Source organism: Cinclus cinclus, chromosome 3 (assembly GCF_963662255.1).
Source record: "Cinclus cinclus chromosome 3, bCinCin1.1, whole genome shotgun sequence".
Classification (NCBI taxonomy): domain Eukaryota; kingdom Metazoa; phylum Chordata; class Aves; order Passeriformes; family Cinclidae; genus Cinclus; species Cinclus cinclus.
Window position 1 is genome coordinate 58367759 of NC_085048.1, and position 26788 is coordinate 58394546.

The 26788-nt window shown below is 40.0% G+C and overlaps 1 protein-coding gene across 1 annotated transcript in view; it reads right to left on the bottom strand.

Moving 5' to 3' along the window:
- IPCEF1 (interaction protein for cytohesin exchange factors 1) overlaps nt 1-26788 on the bottom strand; it is a 70403-nt gene that overhangs the window by 29641 nt on the left and 13974 nt on the right. Inside the window, exons 2-4 of the mRNA XM_062490044.1 lie at nt 9545-9595; nt 3894-3930; nt 3069-3238 (exon numbers count right to left, since the gene is read on the bottom strand). Of these exons, the coding sequence (XP_062346028.1) occupies nt 3069-3238; nt 3894-3930; nt 9545-9568 (231 nt within the window). The 5' untranslated portion in view covers nt 9569-9595. The remainder of the gene's footprint in view (nt 1-3068; nt 3239-3893; nt 3931-9544; nt 9596-26788) is intronic.

Genomic DNA, 26788 nt, shown 5'->3' on the forward strand with positions numbered 1-26788 from the left:
TCTCTAGCTTTCTTTCAGCGAAGGAGGAACTTGACCCTTGATGTGTCTGATCTGCTATTGCTGACCTGTTTATTATTTTTACTCTTCTGAGCTGTGGCATTCACAAAATATTTTATGTTAAATTGAAGGAAATACCAGCTGCAAATGTCACAACAAGCATGCTGTATCATGCACCCAAATCTGCCTCTCATGTGAGACCCAGAACCAGAGTGGCTTGAAGAAAAATTAAACCAGAGTGACAGAAGTATCCAGAGCTTCAGAGGCACACGAAGACAAATTTGACCAAGAAGATGATATTGATACGAGGTTACCTACCCAAATCCAGGATAATGCATGTTCCTATACAAATTCCACCCACTCTCTAGTTTCTCCATCTCCAGTAGAAAAAAGGTCCATCACCCTGTTGCTATGCTACTGTTGCCAGTGTCTGGTTTTCACACAGCCACAAACAAACCATGCTCATTTCTCACCAAAACCACCCTGGTCAAGCAGGCAACTGATGTGTCCCAGTCCCTCTGACATCAGCCCCACTCTTTCATCACCACCTTTGGCATCAGCCTCTGTAAAAGGGCTGGTGACAGGAAGCTTCAGGACATGAGAAGCAGGACTTCTGTTTCAACAGAACTTTAGACTGTCATCTGGTACACCCACTTGGGACCAAGGATTAGCTTTACTGAAGACAGTGGAAGTGCAGGCAGTCCTAAAGCCAGGTCAGAGACTTGTCAAGCAAGCAAGTGAATGTGTCACTGCTAATTCATCCTTCATCAGTCTAGAAGTGAGACTAACTGAGTCTAATTGATCTCACATACAACTCCGAGCATGCCTCTGGTCTCAAGGATTTAAGAAAGGAGCCCTTAGCAAAGAGCACCTCCTCTCCTTTCCAAACCCCACAGCTACTGACATTCTGCAAACACTGATGGAACCTATAGTTATAACCTATTGTTACCTAGGGGCTGCACTTTTAGCTGCCCCAAGAAACCCTGAGTTTTTAACATAAAATAGTGTGTGAGAGTTGGCAGAAGTTGAAAGCAAAGGGGTACTACTAGTTAGCATGCTTAGGGCACAGCTGTGATAGGTGAGAACTCAGGGCTGACACAAGACAACAATATTTTGAAGCCATATGAGATCTTCAGAGGAAATAAATTGGAATGAGGCTGACACTTATTTTTCAGCCTTTTTCATTTGGGGGCAGTCAGTGACAATCAGGAAATAGGAATGGACTAAAAGCATGAGTGCTGTCTAGGAGCACTGGAACCAGCATGACCATGGTTTCTCTGGATCTCAGAAGTGGAATTTAACCAGGCCAGAACAACTAAAGGAAGTGGAAGAATTTGTACCTCTCCCCCATCATTCTTCTCTTCCCAGAGGCAAACTTTTCCTAGTCTTGCTTTTTTTATTTCCTCCCTCAGGAGGAAGTTTCCTTTCTGATTATTTTATAATCAGAATATATAATTATAAAAGGATTATTCCTTTCTGATATTTTCTGTATCTAAAAAGACATCAGCCTGCCAGCTCACCTTTCTTAAAACTGCTTGGCCAGAAGTACAACTGCAAGCACAGATTTATAAAAGCCAATATTAATAAGGTTTTGCAAGCTATTAATGCTGTTTATTAGTATTACTGCCTCACCATGTCTTTCAAGCAGAGATATTGTAAGCATTAGGAAAAAAGTACCTTTTAAAAACTATTTTCCCCCAATTTTTCTATTTCTTTTCTTCCATTATGCATGTATTTGACATGGTCTTGAAAGGAATTTATATCAGACTACCACAACATCATAAAAAACAACAGTCCAAGACCAGCAGAGTTTCTTTCCTTTACCCCTAAAAAAAAATAGTTAATATTATCTTGAAGTACCAGTCAAAGTTTTTATTTGGATTTATAAAAAGCAAAAAAAAAAAAAAATCTCTGTCTCACACACACACACACACACACACACACACACACAAGCAAACAACAACTCCACAAAAAACCACTAACACTATACCCACAGCTGAAGGGATAATGTCAAATAGTCTACATGAGTAAAGCTTTGTTTAGGGTATGAGGATTTTTTTAATGGCTTAAACGATTTTATTTTTTTCCCTGAAGCAGTTGGCAAAATTTTTGATGGGGATTACTGCAGCGGAAATAAACAAGTGGAAATCATCCAGATTGCCTTTGATTTGTTTTCTTTAATGCTTTAACAATTAATAAGGGTTCCTTTAATCTTTCATCCTTTGCTTTGCCTGCAACATGCTAATTTCCAAAGCAGCTACTCTGCATTTAGGGAACCTCATGTCCATCCACAATCTGACATTGAAGCCACTGAGTTTCAACCTATGCTTTGCTGGCATACCCTAATTCTCTTCACCCCCTAATTCTTACCTCTGTCACTCCATCATTTGAATGAGCTTTTTAAAGGTAGAGGTGCCAGACAGAAAAGTGGAGGGAATAACCATATCTGAATCTTCTTAGGATGGACAAGAAACCCTCTCTGCCCAATCAACCAAGCACAGGGTAAGGCCAGCTGCCCTCCAGTATTTGAAAGGAAAGGAGGAAAAAAAGTAAAAGAAAGAAGAAAAAAAAGGGAAGACATTTAAATAGGAAAACAAATAGAATAAAAAAAAGAAAAAGAAACCAAGCAGACAAACAGAATAATCTCAGTGTGGAATGGGATGAAAAGAGAAACAGGAGAGACATTTCTGAAAATTAAGTTGATAAGAAGTGAAGAAGCATTCCTGTTTTGAGTCTTGACAACAAGTGTTTGCAAATTGCCTATACCCAGGAAAACATTTCTCAAATTCAAATGCCACCAGAGCATTTAAAGAACAGCTCTTTACCAGGAAAAACAGACTGCAAGTTAACATTTCGCAAGTACCTGCTGAACTAGAAAACACATAGTTTTCTGTACATTTCAAACTCATATAGACACTTCCCAGATCACAAAAAGTGACAAGGCTGATAAATAAACCCAGTTATTTGTACTCCTCCAGGGTGCCCCCACATTGTGACCCCAGCTCCCCTTCTCTCAGTCCCAGCAGACGCTGTTTGTCTGGCACCCGGAGATGGCTGCAGGCTGTACTCACCAGCTGACTGCTGTACCAATACAGGGATGACTCCTTTAGCACACACCAGAACTTTTTCCATTTGTTGCCAATGAAAGCTCCTTTTTCCTTCTTTTTGTAGAGCCATCCTTGGCAATCAGCTTGCCCCAGCTCTTTGCAGGATATCCTCCGTCGGCTCATTATAAAGAACCCTGTGCCATTAAAAATACAGTGTTGTGCTTGCTTAAAACTGCATTACCAGGAAAGATGTTGCTGCCAATTAAGGGTATCATCCTTACTTAGGAATCTCAGCTAGTCATCCAAGCATATCTTAAAATATATTTAGAAGTCCTTCAGTTTTATAATGTCTGTGACAGTAATACACATTCATTTGAAAGGCTTGCTGATGTTTAGAAATAAGACAGTAAGGTATAGATAATGCAGATACTAATTAATGCTAAGATAACCATACACCAGTTTTTGCAAATTAAAAATACAGCCTTTGATCCTTTTAAGAGAAGCATGCATATATTTTCCCTCACACAGCTGCACTGAAAAGAATACATCTATTTAAGTCAGCTAGACAAAACTATTATGCCAAGTACATGAAAACCACTAGTGTGTATATCTGTGCAGGCAGCTGATTCTACCTCACTGATTTCCAGCTTTGATTCAATTAACGTACCACAAGGATTTAGTCCAAAGGAACAGCCCGTTGTCATTTTTCTCAGAATCAGTGGAGTTAAAAAGCAGCTTTTCACCAGATGAGTAGCAGTACAAAATCCTCACCCTCCCAAGAATAAGATATACTAAGAAAATAACAAAAGAGGAATCCAGGAGAGAAAAGAAAAAACAATCTCTTATTACCTTGACTTTTCTTTTTTGCCTTCTGACGCAAAGGAACCTGTAAGAAATGCAGGAAGGAAAGAAAAGAGGAAATTTCAGATTGTGTTGCAACATTTGTGTAGAAAGGGGAGGGGGAAGCTCGAGAAGGACGTGGTGGTGATGCTGGTGGTATATGCAGGATGGAAACACATAACCCACTCACTGCTGAAGGGATGCTAGCAGCTGAAGCAAAAAACCTGTTAATTAAAACTGATCTATATCTAGTTGAGCAAGAGCACACACAACCCTATTACACATGTGTCTATCTACTACTGCTTCCTGTTTCACATCCACAGGCAGCTTCTACTTCGCTGTGTTTGCCTTAATTGTGCTCTGTGTTTTGAAGTTGAAAAATAGAAGTTAAAACTCCAGCGTTTTAACGTTTCATTAGGCTCCACAAGGAGGATTTACAAATATGGGGAGATTAAAAAACATGTCAGATCACTGATAGTCATTTAGCTCATTCTAAGAAATCCTGAAAAAGAAAAAAAAAATGGATCTTCACCTTTGCCTTTTTTTTTAATGCAGAACGTATATTTTTTCCTTATGAAATAGTTTCATAATATTTCTTTAAAAAAATCACACAAAATATATGGAAATTTTAGTTGCTCCAAAAATAATACACTTGAATTTATTTGTGCATTTTTAGTCTAAATATTTAATCCTGCACAAACACATATAAAATGAAACTAAAAGAGAAGACCACAGAACAAAAAAGGAGGTAATTGAAAATTGAAGGTATGTCTTTTGGAGTCAATTCTCCCCAGACAGTCTGGTTGGTAGAGTGATTGAGGACAAAGTACTTGACTTGTCTCTGCTTCAACCTTTCCTTCTCTAGAGTGGGAACTAAAGCATTCACTTTTTTCTATTTTTAGGAAGGGTTTGAAGCCTCCGGATGACAAATGCTGGATAAAGTGACGTATGATTTAATATGCTGGCCACAACGTTGCTATGCAAAGGCAGTAACTACCTGATCTGCTGCAGAGCTACACTATGAACATCCCTAATGTAACCCCTCCGCCTCACCAGACAGCTTCTCAGGAAAACAAAAAACCATTTCACGTCACTTTCGAAAAATTTGATGCCTCTTGTTACAGGCAAATTAAAGGTGAGTAAAGCTAGACCGCCTGCAAGCAATGACAGAAGAGACCACTGTCACCAGCATTTACAAGAGCTACAACTTCCTGAAGCGGAGATCTCTGCAGCATGAACCACAGAGCATGGAGCCATGTATCACACTCCTGTGCTTGTCTGGTGCCTATTTGACATGACCTGAACAACACTCTTGTGGGAGGTTTTTACCAGGCATGAATAATCCCAGACTCCTGCTTAATCACTGAATATTCTTTTTCTCTTTTTCCCTTATTTTTTTAATTCTACCACTGCCTCTCTCTCTCTCTCTCAGACTATTCTCCATGACAACACACAAAGAAAAGCAATAATATAATAAAACACATCACCTTTATTAGAGACTCTGCTATTTCCCCATCCTTTATAGGCTACCCTTCATGTCTTAATTTCAAAGAAACTTATGCCCTATTTAGGACACATGGAAAAAAAATATGGCCTCAGGGAATCAATGGGTCACACAAACTAATTACTTTCCTTCAGAATTATCCAAAATGGTATTTAGAAAAACAAATATGAATCAGGTATCCAGGCCCAAAAACTGTACTAAAGCAACATCACATCTTTGTCATGGTGCTATACTGGGATAATTTCATCTCTAACCAATATAAAGTCACAAAAAAGAAGAAAGATACTGAGACAGGATGTGGCTCTCTCTATACAACTGAGGAGGAAACAATCTTTCCACTAATCTTGCTGATGATCTAAAGAAAAATAACGTGGTCTGTTGATCATCTGTCAAGAAAGATTTAATACCCGTGTTATGTAAGTCATCTGTTGGGGCCCACTTTATGTCAGGCTGAGGCAAAAACTGATCACCTATAAAGAGCTTGGGCTAGCTAAAAAAATTTACAAATGTATTCTTCTGCAGCAATTATGGTATCCTGCTGCAAGTTGATAGGGGTGATGAACCAACCCTCTTTTTTTCATATATTATGGGAGGAGTTGGGAAATTAATGGTGTAAGGAAGACCAGTTTCTCCAGCCAGAATGGCATTTAATTAGCCTGAATGAAATGATTGGTAAATTTCTAACAAAATAACTGCTGAAAAAAATTTTTTTTAATTAAGATACATTTCTCATTATCTTTCCAAGTATTCCTGAAGATCGAGGTAAATTTTCAATAAATTAGTATTAAGCCTGAAATCCTTCAACTTCTGGTTGTGTTTTAGCACTGTTCAGAAACCCAGATTCATCCTATAAAAAAATACGTGTTCTGCTCCACACAAGAGAAAGCTCTTATCCCCAACTGCAGCAATAAAATCTGGCATGATTCACAAAATTGCCTTCTCAAATTTTGTTGATCTATAAACAAATAAAAACAACCTCTTTTTTTTTCCAAAGCACAGTGTTTGGAGTCAGATAGATACTTTATGAAATAAACAAACACTTTTCAGTAAAACTGTTTTCATCTCAAACCAATAGAAAACCTATATTTAAATGAATCTACGACAAAATTCATAAAATGCCTTACCAGCACAGTTTGGATTCAATTTTCCATAAGAATACAACATATTAACAAGTCTCCAGTGGCAAACCTTTTCTCGAGAAGTAAGTTAAAGTTTCCTTCACAGAAAACTGGTTTATAAAAAAGTCAATAATCTTTTATGTCACTGGACCTGGGTGAACACGGATTAAGAGATACATTTAAGCTTCACTCTTCTAGAGATTCTTACCAGTGCAGAACAAAGAAAACTGTAGGAGGCAGAGCTGTTACCAATAAAACCAGAGGCATAACAGCAGTTTCAGATGAGAATGTACTGTAACTAGCAGACACAGGCACTGGAAAAATCTGAAACTAAACTAAATGTCATGATCTTTCTTTTAACATTGGTGGGTATTTTTTCTGTAATTTTCAATTTCCTAATGAGAAATTATTTATTTCATTATTGCAGGTTCAACTGAAAAACAAGCCAAGAACATCAGATGTATTTCTGTTTCTTCTTACCAAGGGAAATCTGAAAGCAATAGTTCTCAGAAAGCTCTGGGATAACTGCAAAACGTACACTTTTGTGCAAGACTGGTAATAGAGAGTAGGTTTTAATTATTTTGGTAGGCTTTGGTTTGCTAAGGACTGAACAGGACGGGATAGTGATCCTGCAGAACAACACAGACTTCAAACTTGCTATCTATTGCTCCTCCACTTGGCAAACACATATGAGTGAGTTTGCAAAGGAACCTGTTCGACTGTGCATTTTTCATAGCCACTTCTGTGCCAGGCAGGCTCCAGCAATGAGCAAAAAATATATGACAGAAGTCACAACTTCACCAGAGGCTTCTGTCAGTTTAGATTTCCTATTTTTCCACAGAATCACAGCACAATTAAGACTGAAGGGACTTGAGGAGGTCATCTAAGCCCATTCCCCATCTGCAACTGGTTTTCCAGGACCATTTCCAGATGACTTTTGCATTTCACCAAGCATGGAAATACCCTGCTCTCTCTGGGCAATCTGTGACCGTGCCCGGTCATCCTTATGGTAAAAAAAAAGGTTCCCTGATGTTCAGAGGGAACCTCCTGTGTTTTAGTTTGTGTGCATCAATTCTAGTCCTGTCATTGGGCACCACTGAAGAGAATCTAGAATTGTTAAGGTTGGAAAAGACCTTCAAAATCATCAAGTCCAATTATCTATCAATTTAGCACCACCACCATGTTGGCCATTAAACCATGTCCTCTTTTTTGCATCCTCCCTTCAGGTATTTATGCACATGAGCAAGAGCCACCCTGAGCCTGTTCTCCAAGCTAAGCAGTCCCAGTTCACTTAGTCTTTCCTCATATCTTAAATGCTGCAGTTCCTTAATTATTCTTCTGGCCCTTCATTGGGTCCTCTTCTGTATACCATGTGTCTCGTATATTGAGAAGTCATTCCAAGGGTGGCCTCAGCAGCACTGAATAGATTATGACCACCCTTGACCTGCTGGCAACACTTTGTCTAATGTAGCCAAAGATACCATTTACCTTCTTTTCAGCATGGGCATGTTGTCGGTTCATGATCTCTGCCAAGGTCCTTCTCTGCAAAGCTACTTCGCAGCTCTACAGCCCCAGCATATACTGGTTTCCCCCAGCAGTAACATTTGTGCTCAGATGGAATAACAACAGCGGGTAGGAGTCAGAGGGCTGGACAGGCTTGGGCAGGCCCTGCACAACATCTTGGATCCTTGCCCCTCCCAAACATCTCTAGATGGCTGGTCAGGCCTACAGATGGGTCCTTTGTCCCAGGCAGCGGGGAGTCACACACTGCAGGGTCTCACCATCTCTTCCTGGTAGACCTGCATGGTTTACGGTTAAGTGAACCATATCCTTTGCTAGCGGACACATCTGGCTCCTCTTCAGTTATGAGGGCAGCCAACCTCTTCTTACACGAGGCAGGAACTTCCTCTTGATACAAGAAATCATCAACTTCCATCCTTCCAATTCTCCAGAGGTTTTGCTTACTTTGGCAGCGGGCATAGATATTGCCTGCTTCTCCATGGCAGCTGGGGACTGATGGTCTTCATGCTGTTGTGTCTCAGAGAAGACCCTATCTCCCTCCCTTCCACACTCTCTGATGCCGCACAGTTTGCACTCTTCCCCCTGAGCCTCCTCTCCTTGCCAGCACAGCTCCTCCAAGATGGCCTGCAGGGCTGAGAGACATCACCCTTGGCCTCAGGGAGAGGTTCCTGATACCCCCTGAAGTCTGGGACTTGGAGGGTGGCAACCACTTTTTGTGGAAACCTCTGCCCTAGCAGGGACAGCTGTTTCTACACCTTCTGGGGAAACTGTGCTGTAGCCACCATGTCTAAGACTGTTTCAGCCCCCCAGTTTCAACAGAGGCCCCCTTACTTCACTCCTTCTTCACACCCTGCTGCACAAGCTGATGGCTCTGTTGGCTGCTCTCAGGGTAGGTCCCTCTCAAACACCAGTAAAGGACTCTTGACCCTTCCTATTCAGAGGGAACTGCATCAAAGGCTCCAAGAGTCCTGGGCCAGGGGTAGCCTGCAAACACTCCATAAAAATGGAGTGGAATATGAATATGAGGCTGTTTCAGGAAAAAAAATAAAAGGGCATTGGTCTAGAAGACAGGCTTCATGTCTCATGAAGTTCTACTCACATGAGTACTCTGCATGAGTCTGAGAAGGCACCAAAGGCAGCTATGATCAACAGTTATATTCTACAGATCTGTATTTTCTGTAAGCTTCCCAAGGGTTAGACTGTGTGGCTAAGAAAATCTGTTGCCAAGCTCACATATCTTAGGTTACAGTTATCTCACCCATGGAGGGGAAGGACTTGGAAGTGAGGGCACCCCTAGCATCAGGCATGTGTAGTAGATTTTGTTTTATCCTGACAGCAGAACTGGGGGCAATCTCTCCACTTGGATCGGCCCATAAGAAAGGTCTTGTTTGGATACTGATGCTGTTCACATGTGCTATTCTTTTACGCTGTTCATGGTCTTCGTGACTACAAGGATATAATCCCAACATGTTTCTTCAGATGATCAATAACTCTGGCATAACTTCAGTTATACTTACAAGAATATTGCCATCAGCTTCCATGAATGGTTTCAAGGTTCAATGGAAAAGCTGTTAAAAGAGAAAATTTTGTGTACTTAAGCTCTGTATTATATTTTCATATAACATAAGTCTTGGCAGTAGAGCAAAACAATGCTTTAAAATGTTTTGTCCTTCTAACTCTACCCTCTGACTTCTTCCAACCCCTAAAAATAAAAAAATTTCCAAAGACAATCCTGTGTTATGTGAACTGATTTTACTGATTTAGAAATTAACAAGCAGTAAGTAACACTAACTCAAAACTATCCAAGCTTATTTTTATGAAATAAACAGAACAAAACTCATGAATGTGGCCAGAGGGTTGCTTTTTGCTTGGTTGTGATGGGTTTTGGAGTTGGGTGGAATTGGAGGTTTTTGGGGTTTTAAGAGGAAATGCAAGGAAGAATAAGTAAATAAAATTGGGAGTGGACTTTTTCAGTTGTTTTCGTCTTTAGTCTGAAAGAAATCTATAGTATTTGGATTCCTGCTTTGGTTAAGTAATTCCCAGCATTGTCTGGGAATATAAATTCAGTAACTTTCTGGTTCTCCTGAATGGGATGAGACCTCATACTGGACTACTCATTTTATAATGGATGGAAATTTTCCTTTCTGGAGACCAAAATCTGTGCAGTCCAACAGCAGATACTGGATTCTATTTTCCAAAGACACACCAGGTTAGTAAGTATTCATTTAGGTTGTAGAGGAGGTGATTTCATTTGGTTAACACAAGCATTTGTCGGCTCCCTGTGTGATTTTCCTTTGGTTGGTAGAATGTGCAGATGACAAATCTGTGCAGTGTACAACACAAATGAAAACATAACTATAAAACTCACCCCTATGAATGTGAAAGAATCACGGAGGAAAATGGAAGAGGATACAAAACTCTGCTGAAGCAAGCAAGAAAGGATTTCCAGAAATAGAGCCACACTTCAGAAGAAATTCTAACAAGAACATTTTCCTGTTACTAGAACCAGTTATTTAAGATATGTGCCACTCCTCATACATAATATTTGTCTTAGTTTGAAAATAAAATCTTATAAAAGAAAATAAAAACCCACCTACTGGCTTCCAGCAATTTCAAAACAAAAATAGAAAGGCAAACAAATACATATTTTTCTGGCTCCCAGCCATTTCTGTTCAAAAGTAGAAAGAACCACTTTCTATAAGTAGCTCAAGTTGAAGTAATATCATGATGAGGAGAGATGTTATGGCCAATAATTTCAAGGATGTTTAAAAATCATAGCTAGTATAAACAAGCAGAGGAAACACCTTGAGTTATACAAGTAAATTAGCAGTGAGCCTCAAATACAGAGCAAGAAAGAAAGGGAATAACAGACCACATCACAGTAGTTGTTGTGATGTGGCCTTTTTTCTGTCATTTCTTAATTTCATGTGTGCCTTGGGTTTGGGGAGGAATTGCACAGCTTTGAATCACACACAGTACCACAAGCAAGAGGAGAAGCATTAGTTAACTGGCAAGGCCATGTTTCCTCCTGCGTGCTTTGTGCCAAAGGAGCTGAAATGGATTTCAACTAACTCTTCTCAGTGACTTCAACTCAAACATTTGCTTAGTTTCCAGAAACTGGTTCATTTTGAGCCAGCACCCAGTGTTCAAAAGCAGCATTGACTTCAGTCCCTTTCTAGTTAAAGATTATCATTTATTCTTCCCTGTGTAATGAAAGATACTTTAAAAATCACATAGTCACTGCAGAAACAACTCGTAGACACTTAACCTGAGTTTGTTTCTCCTAAGAAAGCCCAACCTGAATGAGATTAGTTACTCTGTGAAAAGGCATTAGGATTTTTTATATCCATTCAAGCGTACTCAGCTGTTTCAAAACTAAAATTTCAGAAGGGCATAACCTGCTTATCTTTGCACTGGAGCGAAATAAGTGAGGCTTTTCAATTTTGTGCAGGTGCACTGTGGGAAAACTACCTCTCTTTTCTAAACAGTTGGGTGAATTAGGAGAAGGAGCTGGATAAATGTGGCCACTCAAATACAGCCAACCAATATCCACCTTACTGGATGGCCCAGCATGACTCCACAGGGGCTGTCCCTGGGAACCACAGCCCCCTGCCCCTTGGTAAGCTCCTTACACAGGCTGCAGCTGGGATCCCATGATGGGCAGTGCCTTCAGTTTTCCCTCCGTGTTGTGTCAGTGGTCACAGCACGGCAGTCCATGGGCATGCTCAGGGCTGGCAGCTTGGCCAAGAGAAGGGCTTCCCAGCCCACAGAAGCTACACCTGAGCTCATGAGCTTTGCAAGTCAATGAGAGGTAAGAGACAATCCTTCAGTTCATATCATCAGGAAGGTGTCCTGACTCCTAGCTGGAATAGCTGCAGGAGGAGAAGACTCAACTCATTTCACAGCACTCGCAGTGCTGTCTTACAGCCTAAAGACTTCTGTGACTTCTTTGTCCTGACTTAAGTGGACGCTGAATTTGAAGAGTGATGTCACCCCAAAAGGTGGGTGTGGGCTTCTAGACATCTTCCTAAAACTCTCCACTTGCAACAAGCTGAATTCTAGGAACAGAAGGAGAGGAAAACCCTCCAGCCAACCAATTAAGGTACCTACAAAGAAGATGTGCAACAGGATTGCAGTGTGCTGTAACTGACGATCAGTTTGCTAAAATTGAAATGTGGAATAAATCAAAGAGAGAAAATTATACATGGTAAACCCTCTCCCACTTCAGATGGCTTCAGAAACAGTAAAACAAATTCACATCTCTCATTTTTTGGAGGCTAAACTGTAACCGATGTACCCAATAAAAGCAAAGGGAATGGATTTATATTACCATTTTGTAAACTAAATCTATATTTCTTTGGCTTTTCTAGGAGTTATCTGAATCACCTGATTTCATTCCAGTCTGAATTGAATACAAGATAAAATGTGGTTTCAGTTAAAATATTTCTAAATCAAGTTCTTCAGGGTTTTTTAAAATTTTGATTCAACAACTGAACTGTAAGTATCAGTGTGCATAGTTTTATTAGTCTTACTCAAACCTTGCTTTTTTCAAGAAATATGTGAGCAATAAGCTGATGCAACAAATGTGGAAATGTGACAGGTGCCTTATCAGAAATATCTTGCATTAATAGATAGCGGTAGTCTATTTGACTCATCATCTCTCCTAATATATATAGAAATATCTATAGAGATCAAAAGTAATTTGAAAGGGTGGAAAAAAGAAAAAAAAAAGATAGAACACTGATGTTCCAATGGCTCTAATTGCAAAAATCAATCTTAATTCATTAGTAATATTCCTCTTGGGAAAATCAAAATCCACAAGGCCTTATGCTGTCTCTTGCCAATTACAAGCTACAGTAAGTATGTCAATCTGCAATGATCATGGCATAAGCCTGCCAGACATGCCTTCCAGGCATCTCTCAGATGACATCCAGAGTGGACATATGCCTTCCTGCTTCTGAGCAAAATATTTGATATATGCAACATGACTCAGACTATTTCTGTCACAGAAGCATCCAAAATGTGCATAGCTAAGATCCTGCTTAGGTGGCATTGACACAGACTACTCCAAAAGAAAACTTCTGTTTTACCAAGCACCAAGCCAGGGCTGTAGACAACCTGGAAAATAAGCTCTGAGCCTTCTGTTTACATTTCTCATGCTGGTCACCAGCTTGAACCCCTGTTCTTGTTTTCTGTTCGTTTGGCTGCCTGCAACAATCTGCACTTCAATGGGCAACGAATTGACAGGCGATATGAAACTACTGAGAGGGCTACAAAAGTTTTCCCCCAAAAAATCAATGATTACTTAATCACATATTTCACCAGACATTAGGAATAGCATTGCCCCACTTTACAGCAGCGCTTGAAGCACTGTCCTCTGGCAAGGAGACAGCCTTACATAATAGTCCTAAATTATCACTTTACCCCTCATTGAGGTTCTTGCAACAATGCAGGGGGAAAATTATCACAGTGATTGCAAGCTCTTAATTGTCCTTAGATCCTAGAGATCAATTTAATTTGACAGAACCTTAACATTAACCACTAATCAGTCTGCTCTAGTCAGGTACTTAACTGGTTAATCAGCTATCTAAATTGACTGTCTAACTTGTACAAGTTGTTTCTTGGCCTGTAGATTTTCTCTCACAAACAGGCTCACCAAGGAAGATGGATATCAAGGTGGTACTTTGCTTCGGGGCAATGACAAACAGACACTAAGGTAATTTTGACCAAAGTTCATAGACCCGTCCCATCATGGAAAATGTTGCCTGGATAAGGTCCCCACGACTTTTTCATATCTAATACATTCATGTTTTATAATACCATTAGTTATAACATTGTTTTTAAATGCATTTGGAATTACTCAATCCCCTCATGTGAAAGCAATTCAAAAAGATGACTTCTGACTCTGTTTGGGAGAAGGCCAGGAAAAACTGGAACAAAGTTCACTGCTCCTGTGTTGGAGACAGAAAGGGTCTGGAGACATCGCCCTGCTTGGATCATGGCCAGGTCCTGTCAGGCCAGCTGGGAAGCCCAAGGGCAGCAGGTTATATGTGCTGACTGACAGCTCTGAGCAAGCAGTTTCAGGAGTCAGTGCTCTCTGCCATCAGAAGGAGAGGGGCTGGAAAGAAAGAGGAGGTTCAACAAAAGGAAGACGTGCTCCAGCTGCCTCTACGGTCTCACAGACTAAAATGAGAAAGCAAAATGGCATGCTTAATGAAGTGCATCTGTCCCAAATTCCTTCTAGTGTTGAACTGACTCCTAGAGCTGCTATGCTTGAAGGTCAAGGAAGAGTTTGAAGAAATATTAAGTGCAATGTTTCAATTCCTACTGCTTCCTAGCTGGCTTTTTGTTTTTGCTGTGGCAGGCAACGAAAGCAGGCAAAGTAAAGCTGGCTGCAAAAATAGATGAAAATTTAGTGCACTGAAGGGGTAAGGAAACACTCCAGGGGAAAAGAAGCACTTCCCTGATGTTCTGCTCTCTTCCAAAGATGCACAGGTTTTGGTAGTCCAGAAGATAAAACACAGAAGGGAGGAAGGGGAAAAAAAAGTAAAAAGCCTATAAAAAGCCTCCTGAGACAACAATCTAAGGGGTTTCTCTTGAAGCAAGTCTCTTGTGAAAAGATACGGATGATGAGAGAGGGATCATCATTCCCTCCTCTATTTTTTTACATCAGTTGTTCAGTTGTTGACAGTTTTGAGGTCCTGGACTGCAAGGTCCAGTACCTGAAGAGGGAACAAGGGCACGATTCACCCTAGCACAGAGGTACAGAACTGCTGCTGCTTGCAAAATTGGATTATTGCAGTGACAAGAGCCTGAGACATCCTCTCTGGAAGGCAGTTCTGAATAACCTTCACTGTCATGGCAGTGCAGGAGGTTTATGCATCCAATGGAAGGTAAAAATTGCAGGAGCATGCTTTCAACTCCTGCATTTGAGAACAAGAGAACAGCAAAACTTGTTACTGTTTGCACTGCCTGAAGCTTAGATTTAAGTCTTCTTTCTTCCCCTGAGGAAACATTCGTTGTATCAACAGCACTATACAAAAGGGCAACATTCACACTTCCAGGGAAATCTCAAGAGAACAGATTTTAAAAAATAAAGCAAAATCATTACAATAATGATTATGAGGATGAAATAGGTAAGAAATGTCTGGGGGAACTTGCTGCTTCATCCATCACAGAGTTTCACTCCACATTCATAAAGTTCTCAAGAAACTGAGGTCTCCAGAGTCCTGTCTGGTTCTTCATTAAAAGGTCAGGAGCAATGAAGAGTTTATCTTCCTCCCACACATCACAGCACAGCAAATACATGTGCTGCACATCACCTCTGCAATAGGGCAATCCCAGTGGGGAGAGGCATAGAAAGGATAAACTGCCCTGGCAAGTTTCACCAGATGAGGGTGGAACTGCTTGTGCTCACAATGTCATCTGCTGAGCCATATACATTTGCAAGTGGCCTCCTTTTTCCCATGGCTGAAAGGCATTTCCCCAGGAACAAGAGAATGGAGAAAACTGGACTTCTGACACCACATCTTCTCCAATCCAGATCCCATTCCTCCATTCAACATCCACATGCTAATATATAGCATTGAATTTCTCCAAGGTGTAGGACAGCTAGGCCAGTGAGCTGGGCAGGCCCCTGGGAGCCAAATGCTGTTCTCATTATGTCTGAGTTAGACCACATATGGATTGTTGAGAGGCAGAAAAAAAATCATCTCTAGAATGAAAGCTCAAAGATATGATGAGAAGGTACTCTTAGAAATATTTTGCCCTGAAATCCAGTTCCATTATCAAGTAGCTTGCCTGCTTCTGGACTGTTTCAGCAGTAGATTTGTGTTTCTTTTAAACAGATTAATTCTCATCTTCAGTTGTTACCAGCCATATTTTCTTTGACTTACATTTTCAATAAGCAAGAGAAAAAGAGCCTCTTCACACACAAAAACAGCGCAGTAACATCTGCTAGAATACAGACCCTCACCAGTGTGAAAAGAGGATCTTGTCTAAGGTGGGTAGCATAACAAGCTGTTTGGCCCTGAGAGCTGCAATAAAACATAAAAAAATCCTGTGACTGGTTGCAAATGATGGCTGCATGCAAATGATGGCTGCAGTACTTTTCTTCAGCCTTCACTGCCTGTAGGCATTCAGGATTTACTGATTCTTGTTTCTTAAACACCATAGCCTTTGCCAGAACATCTGGACAAAGAAATAAATCATTAGAGATAACTGTTTGCCGCTCCTGCAAATGCAGATCTGACTACATCAGAAAGTTGCTTCTTGAATCTTACAGAAATGAACACTTTTCTGTACTCCTTTTCTGTAGTGTTGTCCTCACTGTAATAAAATCTGAAATGAAAGCAGTGAGCCTTTTTCTGAAGGAGAAACCCATATGTTAAAATTACTTATGTAGAACTAAGAAAAGAACTTTTTCTTTCACAGGAACAATTTCAAGGTTTTCCCAGATGATCTGTATTTTCTTTTATGTCATAAGATGTATTTCACCAAGCATTTTTACTTATATTCCACAAAACTATGGTTCTCACAACAGTCTACACAAAGTTAATCTGTGTGTCTTACTTTTCTTCTAAGGAGAGACTTCCTCTCTTCTCTATTTTTCTTCTAAAATGTTCCCAGCTCTTTATGTCCTTCTGTATTTAAGAGAGTGCATTTTAAATATAGAGCACCTCCATTTTTTCATAATCCTTATACACTTAATTTGAAGATTCATAGAGGAAAAGCAAATAGTCAAAATAAGTTCTTGACTTGTCAGTCATAAAAAATAATAATCAAGACAAAAGTAGTATTATCACAGTAATTGCAACCTCAATAGTTACTCTTATTTCTGTGATCCTCTTTTAATAAATTCCTTTAACTTGCAACTTCAGTTTTTCCTCTTGTTGGCAACAGAACCCCCATGGTAGTAAAAGTAATAAGTAAATACTTGAGGAAAAGCAACCCCCACATTTGGTATTTCCCATTGAAGCAGAGCTCTAATTTATACAAATAACAACATAATTTCTAAAGTTAAGCACGTTCTGATTGAAAATATTTATTTTTCATTTTAAATTTCAATATTTAAATTTCAATTTTGTAACTTATATATGATGAAGTAATAATATAAAATTCATCCAAATTCATAAGAAGGTTGGCACAAGAAACCTGATTCTCATAAATAGGACAGACTTTTGACCATCAGTCTGTGGTTTATTGAGATCAATGAGGATGAAAAAAATGCAAGCTATTCCAAGCCACTTCAGAGGGCTCAATTTCAACATGCTTGTGTTGATTTTTTTCTATTAAATGTCTGTCACTTCAGAATTTAACCCCCAGTTCTCAGCATGAAAAGAAGATCCAGCCATAGGGATAGGATGAAAGAATGCTGAAAATGTTGAATTCAAGGTAGTTAAGGCTGAAACTCCACAGAGTCAGGTCAGAAGGCGGTACAGCTGTTCAAACTGGATATCAGTCAAGTTTTTGACATATTTCATAATGTGTTGTGTGTGCAACCAATATGCTCCTACTTTGTCACATCCTTAAAAGCGAAATAAGAGGAAGCAGCAGCAGAGGAAAGTTATGGACTCCAACTGAGCACCCACTGTCCTTGCACGTCCATGGGCAGCAGTATAGAGCCCAAATATAATATGGTCTGACATAGTATGAAGTTGTATTACGGCTCAAAAGTAGGAGGAACATATGTCCACACACTGAGCAGCTGTCTCTGAAACTGTACCAATTTTGTTTCCATCAGGAGAAAAACAAGCCAGAACACAACCAACCACCTGAAAGTCTATCTGATCAGAAATCACTCAAGTGGAGGAACTGGAAAAAGCACTATGGACTCAGCAATTAACCAGTACAAGACTAAGTCTTTTCTGTGGGTTTATGAACCCAGGACCAGAGTTAAATTGCTCTAATTCACTGTGTTTCTAGGATTTTATCTTAACAGTGCATTTTAGCATTTCATTTGCACTTCATTTGGAAATGAAGCGTATTCCAGGCACAGACAGCATTTCCAGAACACAGAAAACTGATAGAGGGTCTTTCTTATCCCTGCAATGGTGAGTACTACATGGGAATTTAGAATACAAATTCAATCTTCATCTCAGCGTTGCTTTAAGTGAGCTGGTAGCAAAACCCACAAGACCCCAGGCAGAGACACAATACAAAACCCACAACTGAAAAAAAGTCCAGTGCACTGAATTACTAAATAAATAGTGATAACTTCTGGTTGTCCATTTCAGCTCTCTTCCCTTCCCTCCCAAAATTCCCTATTTTGCTCTTATCTGTAGAGATGTTAAACAACCAATTTGGGAAATGCTGCATCTTACTTAATATAAACATCTTCACACTGTTGTTTTCTGAGAAAATTTGACGATTTGACATCATCTCCTTTCTCCTTGCACTTTGTGAGATCTACACAAATCATTTAAAGACTCTATTAGGGAGCTGCAGAAAGCTCAGACAATAAGCAAATTACTGTGTATTAGCTGAGACACATTAACTATGAAAGAGCTTTAAGGCAAACTGAATTGCCTAGCAGTTGTTTTTGCTTTAGATTAAGAGAAAATAAGCACAATTAATATGACTCAGCTGGTATGGTATTTGGATGGTTCTTGTACCCAGAAACTGCTCCCAAAAGAACCTGGAAGACCTGGATGAACCACGGAACAAGAGCATGGGCTCTCTTGAGACCTTGCAAGAAGGAAAAAGAATAATGAAACATCTGCACAAGGTAACAAAGCAGGGAAATATGTAGAGTGATTCACAGCATCACCACACAAAATATTTTTAAAGAAACTTCTCAGAAGTATTAGCAAGAGGGATTGCAGTATGCTTGCTTCCATTAAAATGGACCATGTGTACTGCAGGAACAGAGAAGAAAAGACAACTTTTCTTGGCAGGTTCAAGATGAGATACAGAAGGAGGATGTAGGCAGGAGTCAGACAGACTCCAAGATAACAGTGGGACAACCACCAGGATCATTTTGGGTCTCAGTAAGCCTGAGGACAGGCATTGTCAAAGGTTTCTGTTAGCACCAGAGCAGGGGCTTTGAAAAATAATGAGACCATATACATTCAAATGCCTGTAAAATTAAGAGAGGGTTCCCAGGGAGTTCAAAATGAGAGTTCAAGCTCAGTATGCTTAATGCTGCTCAGAAGTATAAATAAGATAGGAGATTGATCAATGAACCAGAGTAAGAAAACTATCCTTGCAGTGAGCTTCTGAACTGATGAGGTGATGAAATTCCTTTTGTCAAGGCCAGATAATAGGTGACATTAGATAATGACACCTGGATAACAGTATATTTCTGTGTATGGAGAGTGAAGGCATTTGAAAGTTTATGTGAAATTCAACCAATAGCTTGGAAATGAGGAAAAAGAACTAAAGAAAGTCCCTAGACTATGACAGCTTCTTCAGTATGATACCATTGTCAGTAATGAGCAAGTATGGCTTAGGAAAGGTAAAAGTTCATCATGCTGGCTTGGTTCAATTAGAGGCTGAGCCATGATATACCAGAGAGACAAGCCAAAAAAAAATCAGAGTACAGTAATGTTCATTACATCATAAAGAGTGTGTTGAGGTATATAAGGACCTTCTGAAAGACATTGCACATACGCTTTCAGAAAACAGATGGAGAACCACTGGCAGATAGAATCACAGATGGAAGGTTTTAAGAAGAGATTTTCAGACACAATTGAAGGTAAATGCCAGGATAAAATGAAGGCAGAAAGGATTTTGTTTGTTGGTTGTATTCAATAGAAGAAATAAGAACATGCTAGCTGAGAAAGAGAGGAAGACTAGGAAAAGCAAGGTAGAGAAGTCAAAGGAAGATGAGCTCTGCCCTGATGAGGAAGCCATATCTGCAGAAGAAGCAGTTAAAGAAGCAGTAGGTGACTCAAGGCCGTGTCATTATGTTGATGTGTTTTTCTTCTGCCCTAGAAGCAACCCTCAAGAGCTGTTTGGAGAGAAAGGGCAAAAGAATGTAGGGACAACTGAAAGCATAAGCACAGAGAAAGCATGACTCAGCTAAGCCAGAGGCAGGGGATAGAGTTGGAGGAGGACAGACACAGCCTATTCACAAGATTTACACCAGAGATGCCCCATAGCAAAAGCAAAAGAAACAGACACTGGAGGACAGCCAGACTGTAACTTGATGATAGGAAGGAGAAGTGAGCAATTAAAGAGTAGAGGAGGCTGCAAAAGGGAAATATTTTTAGAAACTCATGTCGCTAAGGCATAAATGCAGCGTACACACTTTGATGAGCTGTGTCTTTAACTGCATATGCTGCTTTCCAGAGAAATTCATAAGAGAAAAAAATGTGGCTCTCCTTTGGGCAAGAATGAACTGAGGTGCAGAAAGGGGTAATAGGTATAGTTTCACATGCAACATTACCTCTGTGCCCATCTCCCTGTCTAGTGATTGTGCAACACTCAGCATGATTTTATCAGCATTAAGTGATGCATCAAGAAGGACACCTTCTCCACACATGAAATCAGTACTAGCTACACTGGCCTGTACACAGCACTCGAGAGTTAACAGGGGGTTGAGTGACTCCCTGAAGAGAGTTCTGTGCACAAAATAGTGAAACTATTCAGCAGGTCGTTCAGCAACAGCCCTTTCCTTGGTTACTGCTCCTACAGCAGGATCCAACAGCAGCTGAGAATCTCCTAGGATCTGCTCATGACAAGCTGGTGAGCAGCAGGCTGCAAATCCATGCCATTTAATCAAGCGAGTGCACAATACTGTTGTCTGCACATTACCATGCATCTGTGTCTTTATCCACAGCAGACCTCGTCCCACTAACCCACAACCAAGTCAGTATCACTTTCGAGAGATCATGGGGGCATGTGTAAGGGATGGATTTGCAGGGCAAGGGGAAACATCTGGAATTAACAAGGACAAAACAGAGCATCCTAAAAAATGAGGAAGCCCTTTAGCCTGTACTGGCTTGATCCCCTCCCCCATTACCATACAGGGGCTACACAGGGCTGGTGGAGAGCCTGCCATGCTGAGCAGGCAGCACCCAGATGCTGCACCTACAAGGAAATACACTCGAACAGGTACACTCAAAGAGCAAACGCTGTGTTCTGGCAACTAGATGGCACTGCAAGAAATCAGGTTTCCAAGTATGCATGGGGATAAATAGCAAACAGCTACAACACAAAGTTCACTTGAACATTATCAGCCTGACATTATTAGTTCCTGGCATCTATAAAGTGAAACAGAGCCTTCCACCACCCTGTGGTGGAAAAGGGGCCGCAGTGAGGCAGCACGCTGGGCAAAGTGAAGGTGATGCTGCATTTGGAAGCAGACAGCTTCAGCATGTCTGACCTGAGGCACACAGCCTCCACATGCCACAGGACTGACACCTGGTCACATTGTGTGCAGCTCTGCCACCAGAGTCAACACCAAGAGAGGGACACTGTGGGAATCTCCTTTCCACACAGGTAGTTTCTGCATCTAGAAAGTTCACCACAGGGGAGGGTACAGAAAGGCCATTCTGTAAGAAGTCACAAAACAATTTCTCTCTCCTGTTTGGATTGTTGCAAACCATTGAACATTGAGATAACTGGCAGGTGGGAAAATCCTCCCAAACTGAGCTGCTGTTCCTACACAGGCATAATAATACCTTCCAAGAAACCCAATTAATACTACTGAGCCCTACACTTCAAAATGAACCTGTTGAAACAAAGTAGGTAAGTGAATAATTAAACTAGATGCTAATCTCCACTTTCTCCAGAGGCACATTTTGTTGATGAAAACTTGAATCCAGAGATAAATACAGAGGTTTAGGTTTTATGTTTCAGCACAAAGGACAGGAGATTCTAATTCCAGCTGTCTTTTTGTATGGGTAAGTCCTTTCACACAGTACTTCAGCCATGTCTTTACTCATTCAATTTAATGTGCATGAGAGAAACATTAAAATTAATGGACTCTAAAATTCTTTTCACATTGAAAACAGAAATAATTCTGCTCAGTTCTGTCACCACAGCACAATAAAATTTACTCCAATATTGCACCCTAAATTCTCTTCACACAACAGTGTATTTGCGTGTTTTTCTCTAGGAACCCAAAATCAATAAGGGAATTACTTCAATTTCCATATTACACATTTGTCTTCACAAATATCAGATTTGAATTAAACCGTCATGAATAGATTGTCACCATGTCCCTTGGTGGATCTTAAAACATAACTGAATTAAACTTGTCCAGAGGAGAATAATTTATATAGATGTTGTCCCCTTGTCCTCACCCAATGAATATTTTTTCTAATTTTTTCATTATTTTTTTTCTTTTACACGGGTCTTTAAAAACAGGCAGCTACTTGCCTATGTGAACTTCCTTTATTATGCTACATGAACATTGTTTCTTATCAGCTAAAACTGTACTGTCTTTCAAAAAGAAAAAGAAAATAGATGTGACTAGACAGAAATAACTAGCATTTGTCACTTAAACAAAAAGAAACAAGCCACAGCCTTACCAGCAAGGAATTCAGAAGAGTAGCCGCACTTGTCCCGTCAGCTCCATACACCTTGCAAAGCAGAGAGGAAACTCTTACAGAAATCAGTTGCTATGCTGAAATTGCCCAAGAGGAAACTCATGTCTCTTTTACAAGCCATGACTACACAAACCACAAGTCAGGCATCAAAGCAAGTGCTAAAAGCCTTGGCTGTCAGAAGTGTTAATGCTAGAACCCAGACATATGGAAATGGGGTAGGAGATGTGAATAAATATTAGAAATATTCCCAGATAGCTGGTTTTTAGTATTTTTTGTTGTTGTTTCCCATATGGAAATTGGTTTTAAAAATGTATTCTCATACATTCCTGAGCAGAGGCTTGTGGGAAACAAAGAAAGTATACAACAGTCCCCATGACAAATGGCACTCTCCAAGCCTCAGCACAGCCTCTCTTGCTAGCTCATTCCTCAGAGCACCTCTCCAGTCCCAGTCTCCTGGGGGCCCCAGTGTTCAATCCTGAGCCTGAGCCCAGCCACACCAAGCCAGGAAGCCCTTGGGACAAAACAAAAGGCGGGACATGAAGTGCTGTTGGTTTGGTTTTTCTGGGTCATCTGCAAGGTGTGTCCCAGGAAACCCCATCCAAGCAGGGATGACAGCAAGATCTGCAGACAAGCACCTGGATCTAATAGCTTCAAATCAAACATCTTTGGTTACCACATTCCCTTTTCAGCTAACCAACAGAGTGGTAAGCCAAAAAAACCTAATAACTCTGTTAAAAAGATGAGACAGATGCCTCTGTAAGTTACATATTCATTAGGCTTGTGGGAAAAAGGAAATGAAAATTCAGGACCTTGTATTTTTTGGGTACTTTTCTGGCTTATGCATTTAACAGTTTGAGCCAAAGGTATGTGTACTTCAAGAATGAATAAACATCTAGCACAAATACCCAAGTAACTTTCATTGCTCTATCTACACAGCTCTTTACTTATCTCACATATCACATTAGTCTATGAAGACAGAGCATGCACTCTTACATTTTATCCTTCTTCAAAGTGATAGGCATTGCTAAAAATAAGGCAGGCTGAAATTCATACTTTGAAATTATTTTTTTTCTTTTTTGACTCACTGAAATATTACAGACCAGTTTCCTCAAAGGAGGATGGAGGGATACTGCTGCTTAGGGTTAATCCTGTGTTTTCTCAGATCTCTTGCCCTGTCACAGCAAAATTCCAGGGTCCAGAGTTAGGTAAAGGAGTTATACAGAGATGTCCATGCTTTACTATTCATGACACTGAAATTACAGTGCCACCTGTAGGACATCCTTAAGAAAAATTAATATGGGCCTTGCTGGTGCCATGAACACCAGTTATAATTACAGGGCTTTCTAGTAGTCTTGGCAGAAGTGGAGGAACATAAAAAACAGATGACTCATGTCAGTCTACAGGGAATTACTTGAAAGCTTTTTTCGCATAGAGCAACATGCTTCAGCATATCCAGAAGAGGATATTTTGCTACAAACATGACTCTTTTGTGGAAGGAGGACATGCCAGTACAATGCATTCATAATCCATCCATTTCAGAGCTTGTGGCAGTGTAGGCAGACGAGATCTGCCACATCCTCAACCACTTCCAGCCAAGAAAGACATCGCCCTTGAATCTAAGGACAGTTTCCATTGTGGATGCACACTTTTTGTTTGCCTGTTTTTAACTTTTCCACTCTCAATTTATTTTTTAACTAGGGACCATGTTAACCCATTACATCACATTTCATCAACCAGTATTTACATCGCATTCATATCTTATTTTGAAGCATCGAAAAGCACGCATATATCCTTCAAAACATACCAATAAACTTTTTCTATGTTGCTTTCCCTTTTCTTTTTTCCCTCTTTAGAAAGAGAGTAATGTTCCACTTTTCTAACCCATAGTTAAGTCAATGTCTGTAAAATGTTCTCTCCAATGTATCATTTCAAGACATAAGAGTAAGTAGATGTATCTTTGTAGCTAAATTTCCATTAATAACATTTGAAATGGAAAGTACTTGACTGATTTTCTTAATAGCTCTGTTGCTGCAAATGAACTTAAAAAGAGGAGGTGTGTAACATGTTCAAGGGCAGTTTATGCTTAATGTTCATCTGTGGTCAGAAATAGATCAAAATAGTTTGACAGATGAGGAAGCGAACAGTGAATAATATAATGGATTTAAGAATGCTTTTGTTTGGATCAATGGCAGTTTTGTGTGGAATATTACGTAACACAGCCATTGCCAATGACCAATAGAAAGAATCTGTAAGACTAAAGAGAAAAGAGTGAAAAGAATGGTCAAGAATTGCCAGGGGAATAAAAAGCTCTTGTAGGAAGATGGATTTTAATATAAACAATGCTTTGTAGTGTGACTTGACTGATAAGGGGTTCAATATAAATAGTTTAGACTATGATTTATATAGGGAAAACACATCTCTTTCTCAGTCATGTAAAACAAAAAGGGAAGGAACAAACAATGTAAGGTGATAAAATAAGAAGGAAGAGGATTCAAGCACAGTGTTTGGAACTCTTAGTACAGAACTGAAAATATTACTGTGTGAAACAGGGCAAATAGAGATTCAATATGTGTAGAGAGCAGTAAATTAAGTAGTTTCCAGGAATTAAGTAGTTTCCAAGTTGAAAGATTCACGGCAAATTCCACAGCATAAAAACATTATTATCTTAGTTTTACCAACTTCTTATGGACACAGCAGTGGCAAAGAGTCAGAGGCTGTCACTAACTTCTGAGATAGATGCACAACACAGGAATAAAAATTGCAGTAGGGTAAGTGATGCAGAGAGTTAAGAGAAATTATTTAGAGAATTCTGCAAATACAGCCTGTAGAAATCACTAGCTTTCCACACAGGTAGTTATGGAAGGCTGGAGCAGAAAAAGGATTTCTGAGGGGACTTCCTGCCAACATGGCTACAAGGACACAGAAAAATTTGCAGGGGGGTAACGAAAAATATTTAGGAATTTCCAGTTCCTGTTTCTCTGGCAACCTGTGAGGAAATAAAGGATTGTTGTAAGCAGAAAAATCAGAATCATATGTACCAGGGCATATACGAACATGAGGGCAGCTCACAGAGATGAGTGACACTTGGTGAAAGCAGACAGGTCAAACTACTTTTCCACTGTGCTCTTACAGCAGATTTCATTGGAGTTGGGAATTGCACAGTAGAAAACTTATCTGTCTGGTTAAAAATTCAAGACATAGCATGTCTGTGTTTTTTCCTTGAGTTGAACAAGGGTTGTCACAGATAAAGGGAAAAAAAAGTCCCCCAACTTGCAGTTTATTTGCAATAAAATCCCATTAGACACCATATTTTTAATTCAAAATACTCTGTGTTTGTTCCTTACCAGACGGGAAAGCAAGGTATCATCTGAACTTTCCTCTGCCTACTCAGACAGCTAAGTAACCAATGAATGTACCAAAAGGTGTGGGAAAGCTGCTGAAACCTATCACTTACCAACAAACCTATTGGTTGCATGACTCCTGTCACAGGCTGTAGAGACCACAAGTGGGATGAGATGAGACACTGTCAACCAATATGATTCATATTTGCCAAATGCACCTGTTACAGGCAAACCAGGTGTTATGGGCACCCAACATTTACAATTGCAAGCTACCGACTTGCACAGCCATAAAACTTTCCTTCCAAGCAGTAAAGATGTTCCAGCTTCCTCTGTGAGCTTTCTTTTCTATTTTAATTTGTTTCAGTTAATGAAGTGAATTTGGAACAGAGAGCATTAACCAGTCTCTGAATGCTCCAGTGTTGAGAGGATGGTGGGGGTTTATACACATCAGCTCAAGTTTGTATTTCTCTGTACCCCAGATCAAGTCACCCTTGTGGGAGCATTATTGGCAAAATCAAAGGAAAGGAAATCAGCTGTCTATTTGTCTTTACCAGTTGGCTAAACCCCAGTGTGAGATTTTGAAAAGAAAGTGCTGATGGACAACATGAAACTGAAAGCCTTTGAGCAGGGAATCAGTACTCAGAGGCTCAAGGCCTGATTCTGGCACTGACTTACCACTTAACTTTCACCCCACTTCTTCCACAGCTTTACTTCCACATTTTTAAAAGAGGTGCATGATAATTACCTACATTGGAGGAATTTTATGAAAATTTAATAATTAATTCCTCCAAAGTGGAGCTCCCCAGATAAACTGCTTCACAGGCAGGAAGTATATGAGCTGCTTTTGTAAGGACAGCATTATCAGAGAAGAAAAACACCTTTAAGTGGCCAGAAAATTGCTTAAACATCTTGAAAACAAAGAGTT